The sequence below is a fragment of the Prionailurus bengalensis genome, chromosome X (assembly GCF_016509475.1).
Source record: "Prionailurus bengalensis isolate Pbe53 chromosome X, Fcat_Pben_1.1_paternal_pri, whole genome shotgun sequence".
NCBI classification, from domain to species: Eukaryota; Metazoa; Chordata; class Mammalia; order Carnivora; family Felidae; genus Prionailurus; species Prionailurus bengalensis.
In genome coordinates this window covers 60,527,332-60,547,732 of record NC_057361.1, presented here as the reverse complement: position 1 = coordinate 60,547,732, position 20,401 = coordinate 60,527,332, and the positions used below count along the sequence as shown (strand labels likewise).

General features: G+C 38.3%; 1 protein-coding gene across 1 annotated transcript in view; it reads right to left on the bottom strand.

Moving 5' to 3' along the window:
• Positions 1-1,546: 1,546 nt before the first annotated feature.
• CHIC1 (cysteine rich hydrophobic domain 1) overlaps positions 1,547-20,401 on the bottom strand; it is an 81,432-nt gene continuing 62,577 nt past the window's right edge. Inside the window, exons 4-6 of the mRNA XM_043569873.1 lie at positions 9,600-9,656; positions 9,285-9,344; positions 1,547-7,724 (exon numbers count right to left, since the gene is read on the bottom strand). Coding sequence (XP_043425808.1) covers positions 7,674-7,724; positions 9,285-9,344; positions 9,600-9,656 — 168 coding nt within the window. The 3' untranslated portion in view covers positions 1,547-7,673. The remainder of the gene's footprint in view (positions 7,725-9,284; positions 9,345-9,599; positions 9,657-20,401) is intronic.

Below are 20,401 nucleotides of genomic sequence, written 5' to 3'. Positions count from 1 at the left end.
CTGCTACTCAGTGCTAATTGTTCACATGTGAAATTTCTCAAAAGAAGTCAGAAATCTGGATTTCTATGTGAAGTCTCTTAATTTTAAGTGCTGGCAACTAATTCAAAATGTGTGAAAAAATTCTGCAAGTCAAAAAAACATATCTGTCAGAGGACTGACTACATTTTAGTTTGCAACCTTGATCTAACAACCAACCTTGGGGATGATGGATAAAATCAAACTCACTGAGTGTCCTGATTTCTGCTAGAGGTCACTCAGATGACAGAAAAGGGATCACAACTCCGATTTATGGTAATTACAACTGGAGAATTCTAGTATCCCCCAGAGAATTTCCTACATTTAGGTAGGTAAATATCCCACATGTTAAATATTATTTAATGACATGTGTGGCTTCTGCCTTCAACAATAGAAAATGTAATGTGAAAGTATTTCCCATAGAGTGCATCCTACACCACACCCAAGAAGTTATCAATAAGAAGTATAGATTTTTGCTCCATTCATAAAGTTTGAAAAAAGAATTCTAAGTATATTTATTTAGAGAGAGAGCGAGCGAGTGAGCAGGGGAAGAGCAGAGACAGAATCCCAAGCAAGTTCCACGTTGCCAGCATAAAGCCCAATGTGGGGCTCCAACCTGAGCCACCCAGGCGCCCCCCCCAAAAAAGAACTTTAAAACAAAACATGAAACTTCCCTGTAGGTTTAAGTGTGTCATCTCTACTTTAACGTTTTAAAATTTAAAGTCTTTTAAAAAATATTCAGTATAATTATCAAAGATGATGCGAAACATTAAGTTTTTCTTGTTATGTTACATTTTGCTGCTTTGCTGAATTTGCAAAAGTTTGGGATAGTTTAAAAAAAATTTAATGTTGCATGATAGCTTGAGTAGTAACTCAAGTAGATGTTAACACTTAAATTTTGTATAACAATCTGATGACAAGAGGAGTCAAAATTTTTGCCAAGTACCAACATATGTCAACATTTCTTACACTAAAAATTATGCTTAGTAAGGGTGGAATACCACTTCACTTTACTTTTAATTTTGTAGTTCACAGCTAGGCATGCAAGGTAGTTTAGAAATGAATTCCTACTTAGCCAAATACCAAGCTCTGGGCACAATAAAGGCCCCCAAAGCCAATAGATAGCATGAAGTACTTACAGGGTCAGACATAACACTAGCAAATGCAGGAAGAGGCAATATGCAAAATACAATTTTTTTTTTTAATTTTTTTTTTCAACGTTTATTTATTTTTGGGACAGAGAGAGACAGAGCATGAACAGGCGAGGGGCAGAGAGAGAGGGAGACACAGAATCGGAAACAGGCTCCAGGCTCTGAGCCATCAGCCCAGAGCCCGACGCGGGGCTCGAACTCACGGACCGCGAGATCGTGACCTGGCTGAAGTCGGACGCTTAACCGACTGCGCCACCCAGGCGCCCCCAAAATACAATTTTTAAAAGGAAGCCTTAAGTAAGGCTTTTAAAAAGAAGCCTTAGAATGGTGAAAACAGGGAAGAGTAGGAAGAAAGGAAGGATGCACCAAAGAACACACAATTCATTAACATAGATTTGCGCTTTATTGTAATTTTGCATCCTGAGATAATAAAATTTTATATCTGACAAGTGAACAACAGAAGCAGCAGTGAAAGTTTCAGAGAGGCAGGTGTCCTTCATTTTGGCACAGCTGTATGTATATAGGTTGAGTTCTTTCAGGAGAGTCACTCTCAAACTTGGAAGAAAAATAAATTCATTCCACAGGCTATGTAACAATACAAGATGCACAAATGTTCTTGGTTTGAATGGACATATCCACTTGTATTCTTTTCTGATAAAGCTGTCTCCATAGGAATCCTCTGCCAAAAAGAAATCTTAGGCTTTTCAAATAGATGTTTTGGATCAATGCTCACCTTCCAGCTACCAGAATTTCCTGTTTTTGCAGCTGAGATTCATATTTGCATGTGGTTAATCCAAGGAGGGTGAACTAGCTTGTAGATTATATAATTTCAAACATCTGTAATTTGTTCAAAGTTCAGGCATTAAAACAATTTTACACTATTTGCTTACTAGAAAAAAGGAAAAATTAAGAAAATTAAGCCAAGATAAAAGCAAACAAATAAGCAGGAATAAAATGGACATTTGAGAAATTATTGCCTAGACTCATAATGTTGAGTTTATATACAGAACTACTTTGAGACTCAGAAGTTGATATTTACTCCAATGCTAGAACATATTATAACACTTTCCACATTTGCAATCCAAATAAATTAGCTCAGTTATCATCCTGAAACAGAAGAAAACAGAAGGCAGATTCTAACTTGAAATTATGTAGCTCAATCTAGCCAACACACACACACACACACACACACACAGTCTAGCATTTCATTATTTAGCGACTGGGTAGTAACCTGGTGGAGAGGGCCAAATAATCTTAGTTCCTTTATAAAAGTGGCTTCCAATATTTTTACCATAGGGATCCTTTTATTATTCCTTCCCCATGTTTTCAAGTATTTTATTTACTAAACTGCATGTAACAATAGGCTTTTTCATTCTTTTACTAATCAAAACAATTGTCATTCACAACTTCTGATTAGTGTGGGATAACCAGTAGTATGTTAGGCAGGATTGAAAAAATATAAACAAAATGCATGGAAATTCAATGACTTAGTTGGCTTGTGCAGCAGAAATATTATAGATAAATGTATCATTCCTGGTATACTTTTTGAAATATAAAAAAGGTTCAAGGATGTCCCCACTGCTATCTTTATCTTTCCCAAGTTGGGAACCATTGGTTTACATCCACCTGCTTTTCCTCCCTAAGTCAAGAATTAATTAACATAACACAATTACTCGTGTTAACATATAGGGGATTAATAACAAAATTTACTACTGATAAAATAGATTAACTGCAACACTTGTTCTGTAGGGTTTGACTGAGAAAGAAAACATAACATAGATTTAAAGGAATGTGTTTAGAAATTACAAAATTATGATATTCAGTATATCTTTCAGTCAACTTCAAAAGCACATTAATATATGAAAAAAAATCCTCAATTCCCCTGTGAGGTAGGTCCAGATTATTGTCCCCACTTCCACAATGAGGACATGAGGTACAGAGGAATTAAGCAGCAGAGCTAAGAATTAAACCAGAATGATTTGGGTTTGAATTCCATACTACTTTTCTTTCCATCTAACATCAATTTGTTCCAATAAATCTTTTTGAGGATGTGGAAATTGGTAAGACACTGAAGCAAATATTGGACAGGATATGAAACTTTTCACATCATTGTCAAAATAGGTCCTCCCATATCTCCATTATTGTCACAGTTATAATTCTTGCCTGGATACCAAATGCATAATCAGATTCCACATATGCAAAGCTCACAGACCTTAGTCCTCAGTTCCTAGGGAAACTACACTTATTTTCATCACCACAGAGGGGCTGAGGTCTAGCAGGTATCAGTTCTTTGAGTCTGTGTGACATGAACACACATGAGCTGGGAGCCAGTTGGCAAATCAAACATTTATTGTGTGCAAGGCACTGTGAGAATTTCCACCAAGGGTAGTAGTTCTGAGAAAAATCATTCTGAGATTCTGTAGAATAAAATTTTCCTAAGGATTCCTAGAATCACAGAATGTTAGATCATCTCTAATTTTCTGTCCAGCTCTAAGTTCAACCCCATGACTTTATAGATAAAGAGACTGACATGTAATTTAAGTGAATTGTCCAAAGCCCATAATAGATAATTTTCTCATATAGTATGAATCTGATGAAGTCCACATATAATGGAATATATTCTCATGTTGCCATCATCAACATGAAAAGCCTGGCTCAGAATCACAAAAGAGAAATTTGGGGCAAGATAAGGATATATATATCTCCTTTTTCAGTCTCCATATTACATGAACAAGTATTATTAACAAAATATATTCCTTTTCTGTGGAAAATTTCCAATAGTTCATCATTTAAAGGAACCTGAACAATTTGACAATTGTTGCAAAGTGAATTTTTTTAAAGCAGAATTTTATAGGCATAAGAGGACTTAGCTTTGATGAATTTGGGCATCTTATAATCCAATTAGCAAAAAGTATTTCCATATGTGAAACTACTCCAGTTAAATGAGTGTATATAATTTCTACATCCCCCTAGGTCAACATAGTTCATTCTAATGAAGTATTGTTTGGGGTATTATGTTCAAGTAGTGAGGTTTGATTTTTTTAAGTGGTAGTTTATTTGTAAACAAAATTAAAATGCTAATAATTTTTAAAAGCTCTCATACACTTGGAAAAACCTTATTTGTTCTATGCCTTACAAATGTTATGTAATGTCAGTCAAATTATGAAAAAATAAGAATTTCATTAAAAATGGCAGAGTGCTAAATGCTAACACAGATTAACTGATCAGACATTAGTGTTTATAGATCATAATATAAATAGTATGTATATTAAATACTTAAGGGGTTTTTGTAGGGCTTCAAAGACCATTGTTTTTTCAGAACCATGTTGAATTACATATTTACTAACATTAGAATTATACCAGTTTTGTAAGTGATTGATAGTCCTGTAATATTTTAACACTAACATAATATGATTAGGGGAAAACAAAGAAACATGCTTTAAATAATAAATAGAAGAAATATAATAGGCTAGTGAAATATTCTAATACTTGAAAAGGATGGTTTTAAATCTAATGATCTACCAATTCATTCATTCTGGTTCCTTCAACATAAAATGTTATCTTTGTTCAAAAAAGACAAGGCACTTCTCCGTCTGCTTCTAATGTTCAACTACAATGGTGTCTTTCCTAAATTAATAGAGTGGGTAGGAGGGAACAGAGAGTAGCTGAAAAAGGTTAGGGCTTAATTTCATTTTCTACATAATTTAGTTGTTTAAAGGGGCATTGGGATGGAGATGCATAACAGAAGTCAAAGAAGCAATGGTTTTAGCTTACAACTTCAAAGCTTTGCGAGATTTATATACTTTGGCAACTAGATGTTATTTTCTCTGGAAACTACCACAGCAGGTTTCATAAAAGAATATCATGTAACAAAGAAATTCCCAATTACTTTATTAAACCTAAAAACAGCTTTCACAAAAATATTCTGCTAACTTGACAGAAATATCCAAGTATGCTCTATCCTGAGGATAAAAGAAAAAAAAGGTCAATGGGGGAGTAATTAATGACCACATTGTGCTTTGCCATTTCATCATTCACTGCTGCCAATTCCATTGAAAAGAAAACACCCTCCACCAAAGCACTCCAAAATCCCCAACTGCTAATCAGCCTGCTTCATAGGAAAATAGTTTGGAAAAGCAGTCATATAAGAAAGAAGAAAGAAAATTGTGTATTTTCTGAGTAGTTCAAGAAAATAAGATGAGTCAACCAGCATAATGAACAATAAAATAATACATTTAAAAGCAACTAGAGGAGGTATTAAAAAAAAGTTTACAAATGCTGGGAAATGATTTTTTATGACAAATGTTACTGTAACTCAAGTTATATTCTGTCACCTCCAGATGCACTCAATTTCTGTCTCAATATTTGTTTCATAGAAACAGTTCACTACTTCATGCTGTTCTTTGAGCAAAACCAAGTGTGATGTATACATGGCAGAAAAGTCACTATGACCATCACATGGCCAGATTCTAAGTATACAGAAAAAAATAAAATTTTAAGGATTGACACTTAAAATTATTCTATCATTGGTAATTAGGAATGTTGTATTCTGGAAATCAATTTGGTATTACACAATCACAGTTTGAAGCATAAACCTGATAATATTAGCTGGAGCATAAACCACAGATACAATTTTTCCCTGACCTTAGCTATAAAACAAGACATTTGGTATGCATTTTTAGAGGTTTCCACCTTGTCTATAAAAATACATATTTAATTTTGCAGCAGACAGACAAATGATATTTACAGGCACACATATTAAAAGTTAAAGATTCTGGATGGCTTGGTGGCATGGGGGTAATGGGGTTCTACAGAGGGAGGTGGAAAAGTGTGCAAACAATTACAGTCATAGATCAAACAGTGTCGCTTTTTCCCCTCTTCTTCTATTGGTCCAGGACCGTGGATTTCAAATTAGGCATAAATTTTAAAAATGGCTTTAAAGACTTGACCTTTTATGAAGAAATGACTGTTCTCTTCACTGGGATAAACGTTTGTCCAAAAAGTTTTACTAAAACTAGTAAGATGACAAATAGGATATTATTCAGTCTCAGATACTTTTAATTTCTTTTTAGCAATAGGAATTACAAATAATGCCTATATACAGGCATACATTTGCAGTTCAATTAACACAATATAAAGCTTTAATTATGTTAAAAATTCAAATTAAGTGTGGTGTTCTCACTCATCTTACTTGGGAGGAGAAAGAGAAATATGTACATGTCAGTGAAAAGGCTACATGTGTGGTGAATTTATAAACTAAAATACTTTTTGTATAAGTACTTGTCTTTCCTCATTAATAATACCTAAATGTTTAAAAAAGATCATCAAAAATATAAAGAATATTTTATCAATTATGAATCAGCCACTATGTATTCTTTAAGTACAGCTTCTCAATTACCTCTCCCTCTTTCTCAAAGCAGAATATCAGAACTCCAAAAAGGGATTAGCAGTGGCTTTCATGAAGATCTAGACACCTCCCAAGATATCTGAAATCTTGAAATACTCCTTAAAGATAACTGGGTGTATTTTCAAAAGGGGGAAAGGATACATAACAGGAAATAAGTACAGCGAGGCTGTGAAATGTGTTGGTTGGATATCAAATGAATTTTTTGGGGGGTGGGAGTGGAGGACAAAATGGATATTATTAAATTAAATGGAAAAAGTAAGGTTCTTGGTTTCAGGTGCAATGCAGAATATCTCAGACAACAACTTCAATTTTAATCCACTCATTAGAAAGGGCAATCCTGCCCTACACCTGAAATTTTAACAAACTCATGGCTCTGCCATAAAACATGTTAACAGTCTATACATTCAAAAGGATGCTTGCAAACTTCATTCATATTAAAATCTATGCAGATTTGTTGGCAATACAATAAGAGTAATATTACATTCTGTAAACCATGGCATATCACATTTTGTTATGCAAAGAGACAATATTTACAAGTCTTTTAAGAGTTTAAATATTTTATCCACTAACATAAGTGATAATTTAGCAAAGTGCAGGACAAAACCAGTGCTATTAATCGCATGTCCTTTAAAAGCAAGTACGAGTAAAACCATTTCTAAAAGCTACCAAAAGCTTATTTACTTATGTCCAGTAAGGGATTACAGAGCATTAAATAGCCTAGAAAAGTGATGCATATTTAAGAAACAGTGAGTATGAAAATTATAAGGCAGCATGCTCAGAACAAATTTTTTTTTTGAAACACCGGCACTGATGTTTTTTATCTTTAGTGGCAACTATATATATACATATAAGTCTCTGTGTATTTATTTAAAAATTGAAAGTGCAAAACACAAGCCTCATTTAACAACAAAAAAAGATGTGCAAATTTTATTCTAAAACCAACATAAATAAAAGAGTAAGGAGAATATTCTAAAGAATAAGAATAAGAAATAAAGAATAAGTTGAACAGAGCAAAGGAGACCATCTTCATTCCAAAATCATCTACAAGGCACTAAGGGTAGGAAATGACAAGTAACACAGAAGTGACTGAATAAAATTCCTCAGTCAGGTCGGAATATGGGATATTTTGGTAAGAATTCTATTAGTATAACCTGTAAAATAAAAACAAACAAGAATATATTGATAAAATAATTTGCATTTACTATAACATATATAACCCAGAAAGTCTATAATCATTTTTCACAGGACAGTGTTTTGGTCCTCTAGTATAAAGTAAGTTAAATATATAAAACAGTTATAAAAAGGATTTACTACAAGTTATCATTAGACTGGCAATTAAATTAAACTGGCAAACATAACTACTTATTGTAGCTAACAGTTTCTATGACTTAATTTACAATAATTATTTAACTGCAGAAATGCAAACCCTCTTACATTATTATGTTCTTCTTCACCTCCTACCCTCTTTTTTTTTAACAAAGTAGAAGAGGTTAAAACTGTTATATAGATTGGAAAAAATACCTTTTCTATATATTATATGTACATATTTTCAATTAAAGCAACTGATATTGGTTCCTACTATCTTTTATAAGTTGTTTATAAAAAATAATTAAATATCCAAATGGATTGATTAAAATATTTTAATTAAAGGTTGAAAATACAGTAATAACTTAAGATATTTATAAACTTGTATAAATGTATATGTTAAATTTATATTTAATATCTTACTTATAAATTTAATGTATAAATTTGTAATATTTTATATAAGGTTTTTGCCTATAGTGGATTTGAGATTTGTAGTCAGTCATTTGCACATTTTTTTCCCTAAGCTATTCAAAGTGGAGAAAGATAATGTAATAATCTTTATTTATGAAACAGAAAAGGAACGTTTATGTATTAAATACAGACTACATGTCAGCAACTTGAAGCTTAGATAAATTTCATATCTTTTGAGTGTTAATGATGTTGTAGTTGTCACTTTGGCTTTTTGTGAATTTGTGTTTTGTGATTAAGACTGCATAGCTTTCATTAAAAAAAATAGAACCTATAATTTCTTTGTTAAAAATTAAATGTCAGCTTAGAAAAAAAGCCAGGAACATGAATCCAGAATTCAGAACTCAATTCCTACTTTATGCAAGTTTTGACAAGATAACATTTAGAAATATGTTGTTCAACAGCAGCTGTGTCCATCATCATGTGATGGTCTGCACTTATATTAAAAGAAAATTAAGGCTGTGCAATGTTTTCACTGGAGCATACAAACTGAAATTTTTCTAAGATCTAAGTAATTCCTAGGTTTCAAGATATTTTATGTTGCCTACAGATCTAAAGAAGATGGAAGGAAACCTCCATTTTTCAACTGACAAAAGCTCAGGCTGAGGAGAAAAAGGTAGAAAGAAGAACTGACAAATGATAAGCATAGTGAAATGTAACATTTAGAATGGAATCCAGGGGCGCCTGGGTGGCTCTGTTGGTTAAGTGTCTGACTTCGTTTGGCTCAGGTCATGATCTCAAGGTTCACGAGCTCGAGCCCTGAGTCCAGGTCTGTGCTGACAGCTCAGAGCCTGGAACCTGCTTTGGATTCTGTCTCCCTCTCATTCTGCCCCTCCCTGGCTCATGCGCATGCTCTATCTCTCAAAAATAAATAAAGACATTAAAAAAAATTAGAATGGAATCCAAAAGAAAGTAACTAAAAACAACTGCATACTTACATACTCCATCATATTGCTAGTTTCGCATTTCCTTTTAGTCAACTTCCAGTGCAAAGCAAGCTAAGAAAGTACAGTTTGTTAAGAATTTCTATATCAATTTATATTACCTATAACATTTGAATAAATCACTGAAAACCATCCAGGTATAAGCATAAGATATATAACATAGCATTTAAAAATAACTTGTAAAGAATATATATTAAAATTGAATATTAATTCTCTAATTCATTCTTTTGTGGCCTGAAAAAATCCCATTTTTTTCACCTTAATAATGCAAATATATAAATAGGCACTTATTTGTTTAAACTTTCTTACCTTGTGATATAATCTGTTATTTTCCCATTCTAATAACTTCTGAATTGATCTTCTGGTCTAAGAGAAAGAATGAAGACTTTGTTACAAGATGAACTAAAGAACTTTGTAAACTATGTGTATCTGTATTTTTCTGCTTGTTTGTAAAATCCCATTATTTTCTCCTTTTGTTTTCTATTGGAATCAGAAAAAAAGCAAAGTAACAGGAACTTCCAAAAGAGGAGTAATATTTTGAGCAATTATTATACTGTTATTATGAGGTCTCTCTCTTTCCCCACCTCTTCACACACCCACATCCGTGTATATGGATTTTTAATATATGCTTTTCAAAATGAAATATGTACAAATTGTTCTGCGTGGAGAGTCCATTCACTGGACTATTGTGAAATCATTACCAATGTTGCTAGCAGTCCATTTATGGACCTAATCTTGACTTTCATATACCTTTTTATAGGGTTACTTTTTCAATATACATGTAATATACCAAGCTAATCTGAGTCTTTACAGAGTTTTCCTATCAGAGCTCCTAGCACAATGCCTGGGATACAGTAGTCACTAGAGGTCTACAAGTTGAATAAAGCAAGTCAACATATATCAGAATTTCCATTGAAAAGAACATATTAAAAACAGCCAGTCAGGGGTTGCCTGGGTGGCTCAGTTGGTTAAGCATCTGACTCTTGGTTTCAGCTCAGGTCATGATCTCATGGTTCGTGGGTTCAAGCCCTGTGTTAAGTTTCATGCTGATGGTGCAGAGCCTGCTTGGGATTCTCCCTCTCTCCCTCTTTCTCTGCCCCTCCCCTGCTCATGCTCTATTTCTCTCAAAATTAATTAATTAATTTTAAAAATAAAAAAGAGCCAGTCAGAAAACTTGTACTTAGAGGAAAAAATATGAATGAGAAGTAGCACTGTCCTAAACAAGGGGACAGAGGCTGAATTTCTCTATTTGGAGTTGTATGTATTTTGTAGAGAGGAAGAAAAGTTTATAAAACTTCAAGATAATTAAAATAGAACAATATTACACATTTCAACTCTATTATTTTTATTATTATTTTTTTAACGTTTATTTATTATTGAGAGACAGAGAGAGACAGAGCATGAGCATGGGAGGGGCAGAGAGAGGGGGGGACACAGAATCTGAGGCAGGCTCCAGAGTCTGAGCTGTCAGCACAGATCCTGACACAGGGCTTGAACCCACAAACCATGAGATCATGACCCGAGCCAAAGTTGGACGCTTAACCGACTGAGCCACCGAGGCACCCCCACATTTTCAACTCTTAATTGGAAGACTTTTATTAGGTTTCTGATAAAAAGGCACTGTTAAAATTTAAAATTACTTCCTAAAAGTAAATGATTTACAAACCAGTCTCTGAAATGATTTCCAAAGCACCAACACATAAGAAACTTCTATTCATTCAACTATGTAGGTTAAAAATCAATGGCAATTGTATTCAGCTAATTCACAGTGGGTCAGATCAGCAACAATGCCAGCTAGAGTATACCTTGGAGCTACTATACTTGATAGAATCTCTGTAAACAAAATCAGATGGGTAACAAATAAAGAGATTGAATTAGTAATTATAAATCTTTCCACAAAGAAAAATCCAGGCCCAGATGGTTTTAATGATGAATTCTACCAAACAGTCATAGAGGAAATAATACCATGAACATAAACAAAAAATTCTCAACAAAATACTAGCAAACTGAATCTAACAACATATGAAAAAGATTATATATCATAACCGAGTGGAATTTATTTCAGGAACATAAAAATAAATTGGTGCAATACATTGTATTAGTAGAATAAAGGACAAAAATGACATCATCATCTTCATAGATTTAGAAAAAGCATTGGACAAAATCCAATATTCATTCATGATAAAAATCCTAAAAAACCCTAGGAATTAATGTGAACTTCCTCAACCTGATAAAGAGCATCTACAAAAAACTACAGTTAATATACTTAATGGAGAGACTCTTTTCCTCTTAAGATCAGAAAAAGACAAGAATGTCTCCTCCCACTAGTTTTATTCAACGTTGTACTCGAAGGTATAGACAAAAATAAGAGGTGGTGGTGGGAAGATGGTGGCCTAGGAGGACGCTGGGCTCACCATGTCCTGCTGATCAGTTAGATTCCACCCACACCTGCCTAAATAACCCAGAAAACCACCAGAAGACTAGCAGAATGGATTCTTCAGAGCCAAGCATAGACGAGAGGCCCACAGAAGAGGGTAGGAAGGGTGGAGAGGAGGTGCGCACTACATGGACCGGCAGGAGGGAGCTGGGGCGGAGGGGCAGCCCGCCGGCCAAGCAGAGCCCCAGAGTCTGGCTTGCAAAAGTGGAGGGGCCGGACGGAGTGTGTTCTGACAGCAAGTGGGACTTAACATCTGGAAGGTTATAAGTTAACAGGTCTGCTCGGAGAATGGGAGGGCTGGAAGACAATGGGAGGGAGAGTTGTTGAGCCCCAGACAACAGAGCGCAGCTTGGTGGGGAACAAAGGCACTCGCAAGTGCCATCTCCCTCGCCCATCCCCCAGCCAAAATCCCAAAGGGAACCAGTTCCTGCCAGGGAACTTGCTTGCACCGCGCAAACACCCAACGCTGTGCTTCTGCGGATCCATCCCTCCAGCGGCAGGTCTGACTCACTCCCGGTGCCGCAGGGCCCCTCCTGAAGCAGATCACCAAAGGAAAAGTGAGCTGAGCCTGCCCTTCCCTCCCCTGTGCACCTTGCCGATCCACCACAGCTAATACGCCAGATCCCCAGCACCACAAGCCTGGCAGTGTGCAAGTAGCCCAGATGGGCTACGCCACCCCACAGTGAATCCCGCCCCTAGGAGAGGGGAAGAGAAGGTACACACCAGTCTGACTGTGGCCCCAGTGGTGGGCTGGGGGCAGATATCAGGTCTGAATGCGGCCCCGCCCACCAACGCAAGTTATTCAAGACAGCACAGGGGAAGTGCCCCGCAGTTCCTCACCACTCCAGGGCCTACCCAAAAGGATGAAATGGAAGAATTCCCCTCAAAAGAATCTCCAGGAAATAACAACAGCTAATGAACTGATCAAAAAGGATTTAAACAATATAACAGAAAGTGAAATTAGAATAATAGTCATATAATTAATCGCCGGGCTTGAAAACAGTATAGAGGACAGCAGAGAATCTCTTGCTACAGAGATCAAGGGACTAAGGAACAGCCAGGAGGAGCTAAAAAATGCTATAAATGAGCTGCAAAATAAAATGGAGACAACCACAGCACAGATTAAAGAGGCAGAGGAGAGAATAGGTGAACTGGAAGATAAAATTATGGAAAAAGAGGAAGCTGAGAAAAAGAGAGATAAAAAAAATCCAGGAGTATGAGGGGAAAATTAGAGAACTAAGTGATGCACTAAAGAGAAATAATCTACGCATAATTGGTATTCCAGAGGAGGAAGAGAGAAGGAAAGGTGCTGAAGGTGTACTTGAAGAAATAATAGCTGAGAATTTCCCTGAACTGGGGAAGGAAAAAGGCATTGAAATCCAAGAGGCACAGAGAACTCCCTTCAGATGTAACTTGAATCAATCTTCTGCATGACATATCATAGTGAAACTTGCAAAATACAAGGATAAAGAGAAAATTCTGAAAGCAGCAAGGGATAAACGTGCTCTAACATATAAAGGGAGACCGATCAGACACATGACGGATCTCTCTACTGAAACTTGGCAGGCCAGAAAGGAATGGCAGGAAATCTTCAATGTGATGAACAGAAAAAATATGCAGCCGAGAATCCTTTATCCAGCAAGTCTGTCATTTAGAATAGAAGGAGAGATAAAGGTCTTCCCAAACAAACAAAAACTGAAGGAATTCATCACCGCTAAACCAGCCCTACAAGAGATCCTAAGGGGGATCCTGTGAGACAAAGTACCAGAAACATCACTACAAGCATGAAGCCTACAGACATCACAATGACTCTAAACTCATATCTTTCTACAGTAACACTGAATGTAAATGGTCTAAATGCGCCAACCAAAAGACATAGGGTATCAGAATGGATAAAAAAACAAGGCCCATCTATTTGCTGTCTACAAGATACTCATTTTAGACCTGAGGACACCTTCAGATTGAAAGTGAGGGGATGGAGAACAATTTATCATGCCACTGGAAGTCAAAAGAAAGCTGGAGCAGCCATATTTATATCAGACAAACTTGACTTTAAATTAAAGGCTGTAAGAAGAGATGAAGAAGGGCATTATGTAATAATCACAGGGTCTATCCATCAGGAAGAGCTAACAATTATAAATGTCTATGCACCAAATATGGGAGCCCCCAAATATATAAAACAATTACTCACAAACATAAGCAACCTTATTGACAACAATGTGGTAATTGCAGGGGACTTTAACACCCCACTTACAGAAATGGATAGATCATCTAGACCCATGGTCAATAAAGAAACAAGGGCCCTGAATGATACATTGGATTAGATGGACTTGGCAGATATATTTAGAACTCTGCATCCCAAAGCAACAGAATATACTTTCTTCTTGAGTGCACATGGAACATTCTCCAAGATAGATCACATATTGGGTCACAAAACAGCCCTTCATAAGTATACAAGAATAGACAAAAATAAGAAAAGGTATCCAGATTGGAATAGAAAAAGTGAAACCATCTTCATCTGCAGACATGCTCTTGTATAGAGAAAACCCTAAGGAATCTGAAAACGTGCCCCACAGAGTTAATGAAGTCAAACCTGCCACCAGCAAGACCCTCACTGACTCCACTCTTCTTCACAAGAATGGTAACCTTATCTTTTAGAGGCAAACAACAAAAGAGCTCGGGTAGGCTTAGACCAGTTTGAGCTTGACCAAAGCTCACATCTGCGCAGATGGACCATGGAGTGTGTGACAGTAACTTCTACCTCATTATAATCTCTGCCCAAGGAGGAGTACAAACCTCATTAACAACATATGATGCATGTATAGGCAAGTTTCCTAAATATATGCATGTGATGTTATACCTCTACATGTGATGACAAAACCTCCCTTTCTGAATATTCACTCTAACACTAAATAAAAGAAACCCATTTACCCCCACTTAGGAGTCATGGGTTTGGAAGTTATTTCCCTTGGTGATCTCATTTGCTGAAGTAAAGTTTTCTTTGTGTGACAGCTCCACCTGGTGTAGTCTCTATCTGTAGCTCACCAAGGGGAGAATTCATGTTAGTTAGTTATTAGATTACAAATCCACTAAAACATTACTAAAATAAGTAAGTGCAGCAAGTTTGCAGGAAATGAGATTTTGGTACGTAGAATTCTGGCCTCCATGATCTTTACCTCCTGGAGTTACACTGGTGACCATGTTACATTACATTGCAAAAGGGATGATGCAGATATAATTAAAGTTACTAATTATGTGGCTTTAAAATAGGGATATCACCCTGGGTTATTTTGGTGGACCAATGTAATCTCAAGGGCCCTTAAAAGTAGAGGACATTTTCTGGCAGATGGAAGGACATCCAAAGGGGTTTGAAGCACAAGAGCTCAAACAATCATTGCTAGCTTTCAGACAGAAAGGAACACAGAGAAAGTCTAAGAAGGAAACAATTTTTGCCAAAATCTGAATGAGTTTGGAAGAAAATTCTTTCCCAGAATCTCTAGAAAGGAATGTAGTTCTGCCAGCACCTTGATTTTGGTCTTGTTAGACCCTAATAGGAGAACCCAATTGAGCTATGTACGCCCAGACTTTTCACTGAGATAATAAAAGGTGTTGTTTTAAGCCATTAAGTTTGTGGAAATTTGTTACACTAGACAGAAAAGTAATATGAGGATCTACATATAAAAATCAATTGTATTTACTAGCGATGAACAATCTGAAAATGAGAGTAACAGACCATTTACAGTAGAATTGAGAACAAAATATGTAGAAATAAATTCAACAAAAGAAATATAAGACTTGTAAATTGAAAACTAAAAACACTGTTAAAATAAATTAAAGAAGAGGTAAATAAATGGAGAGATATTCTATGTTCATGAATCAGAAGATTCATGTGATAGCATTTACAACAATGGGGCTGGAACAATTGGATATCCAAGAGAAAAAAAATATGAACTCAAACACCTGTCTCAAAAATTAATTCAAAATAGATCAAAGTCCTGACCATAAGAGGTGGAACTTTAAAACAACTATAAGAAAACATAGAGGTAAATCTTTGTGATCTTGAGTTAGGCCAAGTCCTCTTAGATATGATGCAAAAAGTACAAGCAAGAAAATTTTAAATGTGATAAATATGACCTAATCAAAATTAAAAAAATTTTGTGCATCAAAGATACCATCATGAAAGTGAGAGCCCTTCCAGAATGGCCATGTGAGGACCTTATGGAAATCTTTTCCTTGTAGAGAGAGAACTATTAACCTGATCAGTATTAGCAAGGATAATCAGTCAACTGTTCCAGAGATTGAACAATGGATTACAACAGATTGAGAAGTATTTATTCAACAGCATTTATGGACAATAAGTAAGAACACTGGGAAGCCTTGGTAATGAAGCTAGGCAGTATTAGTCATATCTCCACTGCTCTACTTTGTGGAGGAACTATTTTAGCAAGCTTGGGAGCTGAGTGACAGGCAGTTCTCCATATCCCTCAGCTTCCTGTGTTATGGACCCAGGCTGGAACGCTGGTGGAAAAACCAAGCGGCACTCAGAGATCTTGGTGGATCGGAGATTTATTTAACACTGGTGGGCTCAGAGGAGACCATTTCTCCAAAGATCTGAGCGCCAAATGCAAGTGGGGAGGGTAATTTATAGTCGTCAGCTTCCATATCTGTGGGGGTTTTCACGCGCGCAACAAAGGAAGAACCCAGAGGAGGGATCGCTAAGCTGGAGACTAGAGTCTGTTTTAGCCCCATAGGCCATCTTTGGCATATTTTATTCACTTCTCCAACATTCCCCCTTTTGATGCCTTTAAAAAAAACTTTTAGTAGGCATCACCTTTCAGTTTTACAGGCTGGTACTACAGGAAGGCTAAGACACGTGCCGTAATTTGGTGAGTAACAGTGTTTTCAGTAAAACATACCATGGCATTCAGTATACAGGGGCCAATGGATACAAGTAAAATTATGAAGACAGGACACCAGGACAGGACACCTGTCCACCAGGACAGGAAGCCAGGATGTCCAATCTGTGAGCAGATGGGTTCCTTAACCTTAGTTGTAACTATTCCTGACTGGTTTATGAAATAGCAACATTGCTCCCCCAGAAAGATGCATGTCCCTCCTTTTTCTGAAGTGAGGAGGTGAAGGGCTTGCCAATTTTGGAGGGTCACTGCCACCAGAGAGTTTATTTGGTTTTGTAAGGTTACCAGAGAATCTTCCACCCATTCCAAGTCTTCATTTATCTCTTGAGATAGTCTATGGTATAGTCCTACGGATGAACCTATGCCCCCTATTCCAGTTCCTATTCCTGTCGCAATTCCTGCTCCTATCAGAACAGGTAGCAGGACTGCTTGTTTAGCCCGGGACTTGGGGCTAAAGGCTGTTAGGAGCTGATCTTCAGTGTATTCGGATATCTCTGGGGTTAGGAAGATGGAATAACATATCTGATATCTGAGTCCAGTTGGCCTCTAAGCATCAGTAGGCCAAATTAGAACACAGATAGAACACCCCAGGGGTTGAACATAGGGTTGTATTCCTCTTTAAGGTTATATTTCTTCTGCATAGAGAGGTACTGTTCATACCTTCAGGGACTGTACAGATTAGATTGTTGGCATTTGTGAGATGGACACCAGTGGCCAGGGGCCCAATTAAGACAGGTGTTGGTTTTCAGATTTTCAGGAGCTTCCCAGGTCAAAGGGATGGGAGTGGCTAAGTAAGCCCTCCAACTGAGGGGCAAGCACATCCAGCAGGTTTGGGTGTGATTAACTATTTTATGGAGGACTTGTAGAGTAGTGTTGGCCCAACACTGGAGTGGGGAATTGGTAAGCATCTGATTGAGTGCTCAAAGGTTCAAACCTTGGTAGGCTGCCGGGGTAGTGGTCACCTTTATGGCTTGTATTACCCTATCTTGGGTATCCTTTATAACTTTTTGAAGGGCCCTGTCTTGCACCCCTCCTCTGTCCGAGATCCCCCATTGAGGAAGGTAAGTATAGCAAGCTCGCTTCCCTCTCTGGAGGCCATTGTTGTGACATGGGTTCCTGACATTTTGGGTTATCTCTACAGTCCAATACAGTACCAATACCCGGTCCTTGGGGCACCGGGTGACTGACAGAGAGTGGGTGTTTTTCTCTTGTAGCAATCTTTGTGGAGGGAGGTGAAGGCACTGAATGCCCTTGGCCCTCTTATTGTCATATAACAATCCTGGGGGCAAAGTGGGTAAGTGGCAGTTGAGAGGGTGAGAGAAGTTATCATAATATACAGGCAATACATAATAATCCTCCCATCCAGAGGAGGTATGTGAGGCCCAGCCTGCATCTTTTGTCCCATGTCCAGCTTGTTGGTGCAGTCTCTATCAGCCCAACAGTATGGGCTGGCAGATACCAGTAAGGGGCAAGGGCTGGCAGAGTTGCATCCAAACCTCTGGGCTACGTTCACACGTTGATTCCTCAAGCTTCTGCTGTGCACAGGCCAGCCAGCTTCTGGGGTGTGGCTGGAGCAGGGCTGGAGGTCTCAGGGGCCAGTTTCCCTTTTGAGGGTCAGTTTAAGCAGGTTGACTGGATCTGGATCACTTTGCCAGGTTGTGGGCTCTTCTGAGTTGGCCTTCTTAACTCTGGAGTGATGGACCCATGGGATGATAACCTGAAACTTTAAGGGCTGTAGGAGTTGTTAGAATAGCAGTATGAGGCCCTTTCCACCGTGGTCTAAGAGGTTCCCTCTTCCAATCTTTGACCCACACAGAGTCTCCTGGCTGAAAGGGGTGAACGGCGGTCCCTAAGGAAATTGGGGCCCTCTCTATGGTGTATCTCTATAACTTATTAGGACTCCAGCCCCCAAGGTCTGGAGCTGTTCTCTTATTCCCTTGTCTCCAATCTGGTGTAGGTCTCCTGGGAGTTTTCCTAAACATGGGGGTGGGGGTCGCCCATATAATAACTCAAAAGGGGAGAATCCTAGTGCCCCAGGCATGCATTGGGCACGCAGGAGGGCCAGCGGTAGTAAATCTGGCCACGGGACATTAGTCTCTTGGTGGAACTTAGCCAGGGTTTCCTTGAGGGTGAAATTCATCCGCTCTACTTTCCCTAAGCTCTGTGGTCGGTAAACAGAGTGCAGTTTCCAGGTAATGTTGAGGGACTTTGTCAGGGTTTGTATAATGTCTGCCACAAATGCAGGTCCATTATCACTGTGTATGGTTAAGGGTAGACCAAACCGAGGCACAATCTCCCGTAGAAGAACTTTGGCCACCTCGCGACTTCGTTCTGTTCTGGTCGGGAATGCTTCGACCCATCCTGAATATGTGCAGATCATTACAAGAAGGCACCTGAATCCTTTATTTGGTTGTATGTTGGTAAAGTCCACCTCTAAGTCTTCAAAAGGTGCAGCCCCATCCTATGTGTGCTGGGTGGGGGCCGTGAGGCAGACCAAGCATTGTTTTTTACACGTTACACATTGTTCACTGACAGCTCGGCATAATGTGGGCAACTGGCTGATATAATAGTTCTTTTTGAAGAGGGCCTCTAGTGCAGTTTTTCCTAGGTGCATGAGTTGGTGATATTCCTTCACTAGATGTTTTCCCATAGACGATGTGATAAAGATGTGTCCATTTGGCATGACCCACCATCCCTCTTTGCTTAGTGTGCCCCCTTCTGTCGAGGCCCAACTTCTTTCTTCCTTTGTGTACAGGGGCGGGGAGGCTTCCTCTGGGGCGTAAGAGTCATAGTGTAGGTAGGAGCTTCACCTGGGTTACCACAGGTGGCCGCTCTGGCTGTTTTGTTGGCCAGGCAATTTCCTTGAGTTATGGGGTCATCTCCTTTCTGATGTCCCTTACAGTGTAGCATAGCTACCTTGTCTGGCAGCCATATGGCCTCAAGAAGCTTTAGTATTTCTTCCTTGTTTTTGATAGTTTTCCCTGCAGCAGTAAGGAGACCTCTTTCTTTATAAATGGCCCCGTGTATATACACAGTAGCAAAGGCATACCAGGAATCAGTGTAGATGTTAACTCGTTTACCTTTGCTAAGGATGAGGGCTCATTGTGCTGACCATCCTTCTGGCAAGGCCTTGGCTTCCAGAACTTCAGTGGTTGTGGTTACCACATATCCTGCTCTTCAGCTGCCCCCTTGTAAACAGCTGCTCCCATCGCTGAACAGGGTGATCTCCAGGCTTGTTAATAGCCTGGTCTTAGAGGTCTGGGCGGCTGGCATAGACTTCATCCACTACTTTGGAACGGTCATGGTCAGGTTCTCCCTCCTCCGTGGGAAGGAAGGTGGCCGGGTTTAGTGTTCTTACTGTTTCGAGAATGACCACTGGATTTTCACAGAGAAGGCCTTGGTATTGTGTCAACAGAGAATTGGAGAGGAAATGATATCCTTGGGTGCTCATGAGGGACATGACCACGTGTGGGACCTTAACATTTAAGTGTTTGTCCCAGTGTGAGTTTGTCTGCCTCCTTGATGAGCAGGACTGTGGCTGCCAGTGTTCTGAGGCACAGTGGCCATCCTGTAGTCACAGGATCAAGTTTTTTTGACAGGTGGGACACTGGCCATTGCCAAGGCCCCATACGCTGAGTGAGCACTCCAAGGGCTATTTTGTCCTTTTCATGTACAAAGAGGTTAAAGTGCCTTTCTATGTCAGGCAAACCCAGGGCTGCGGCTCATCCCAGAGCCAACTTTATTTCTGTGAAAGCGGC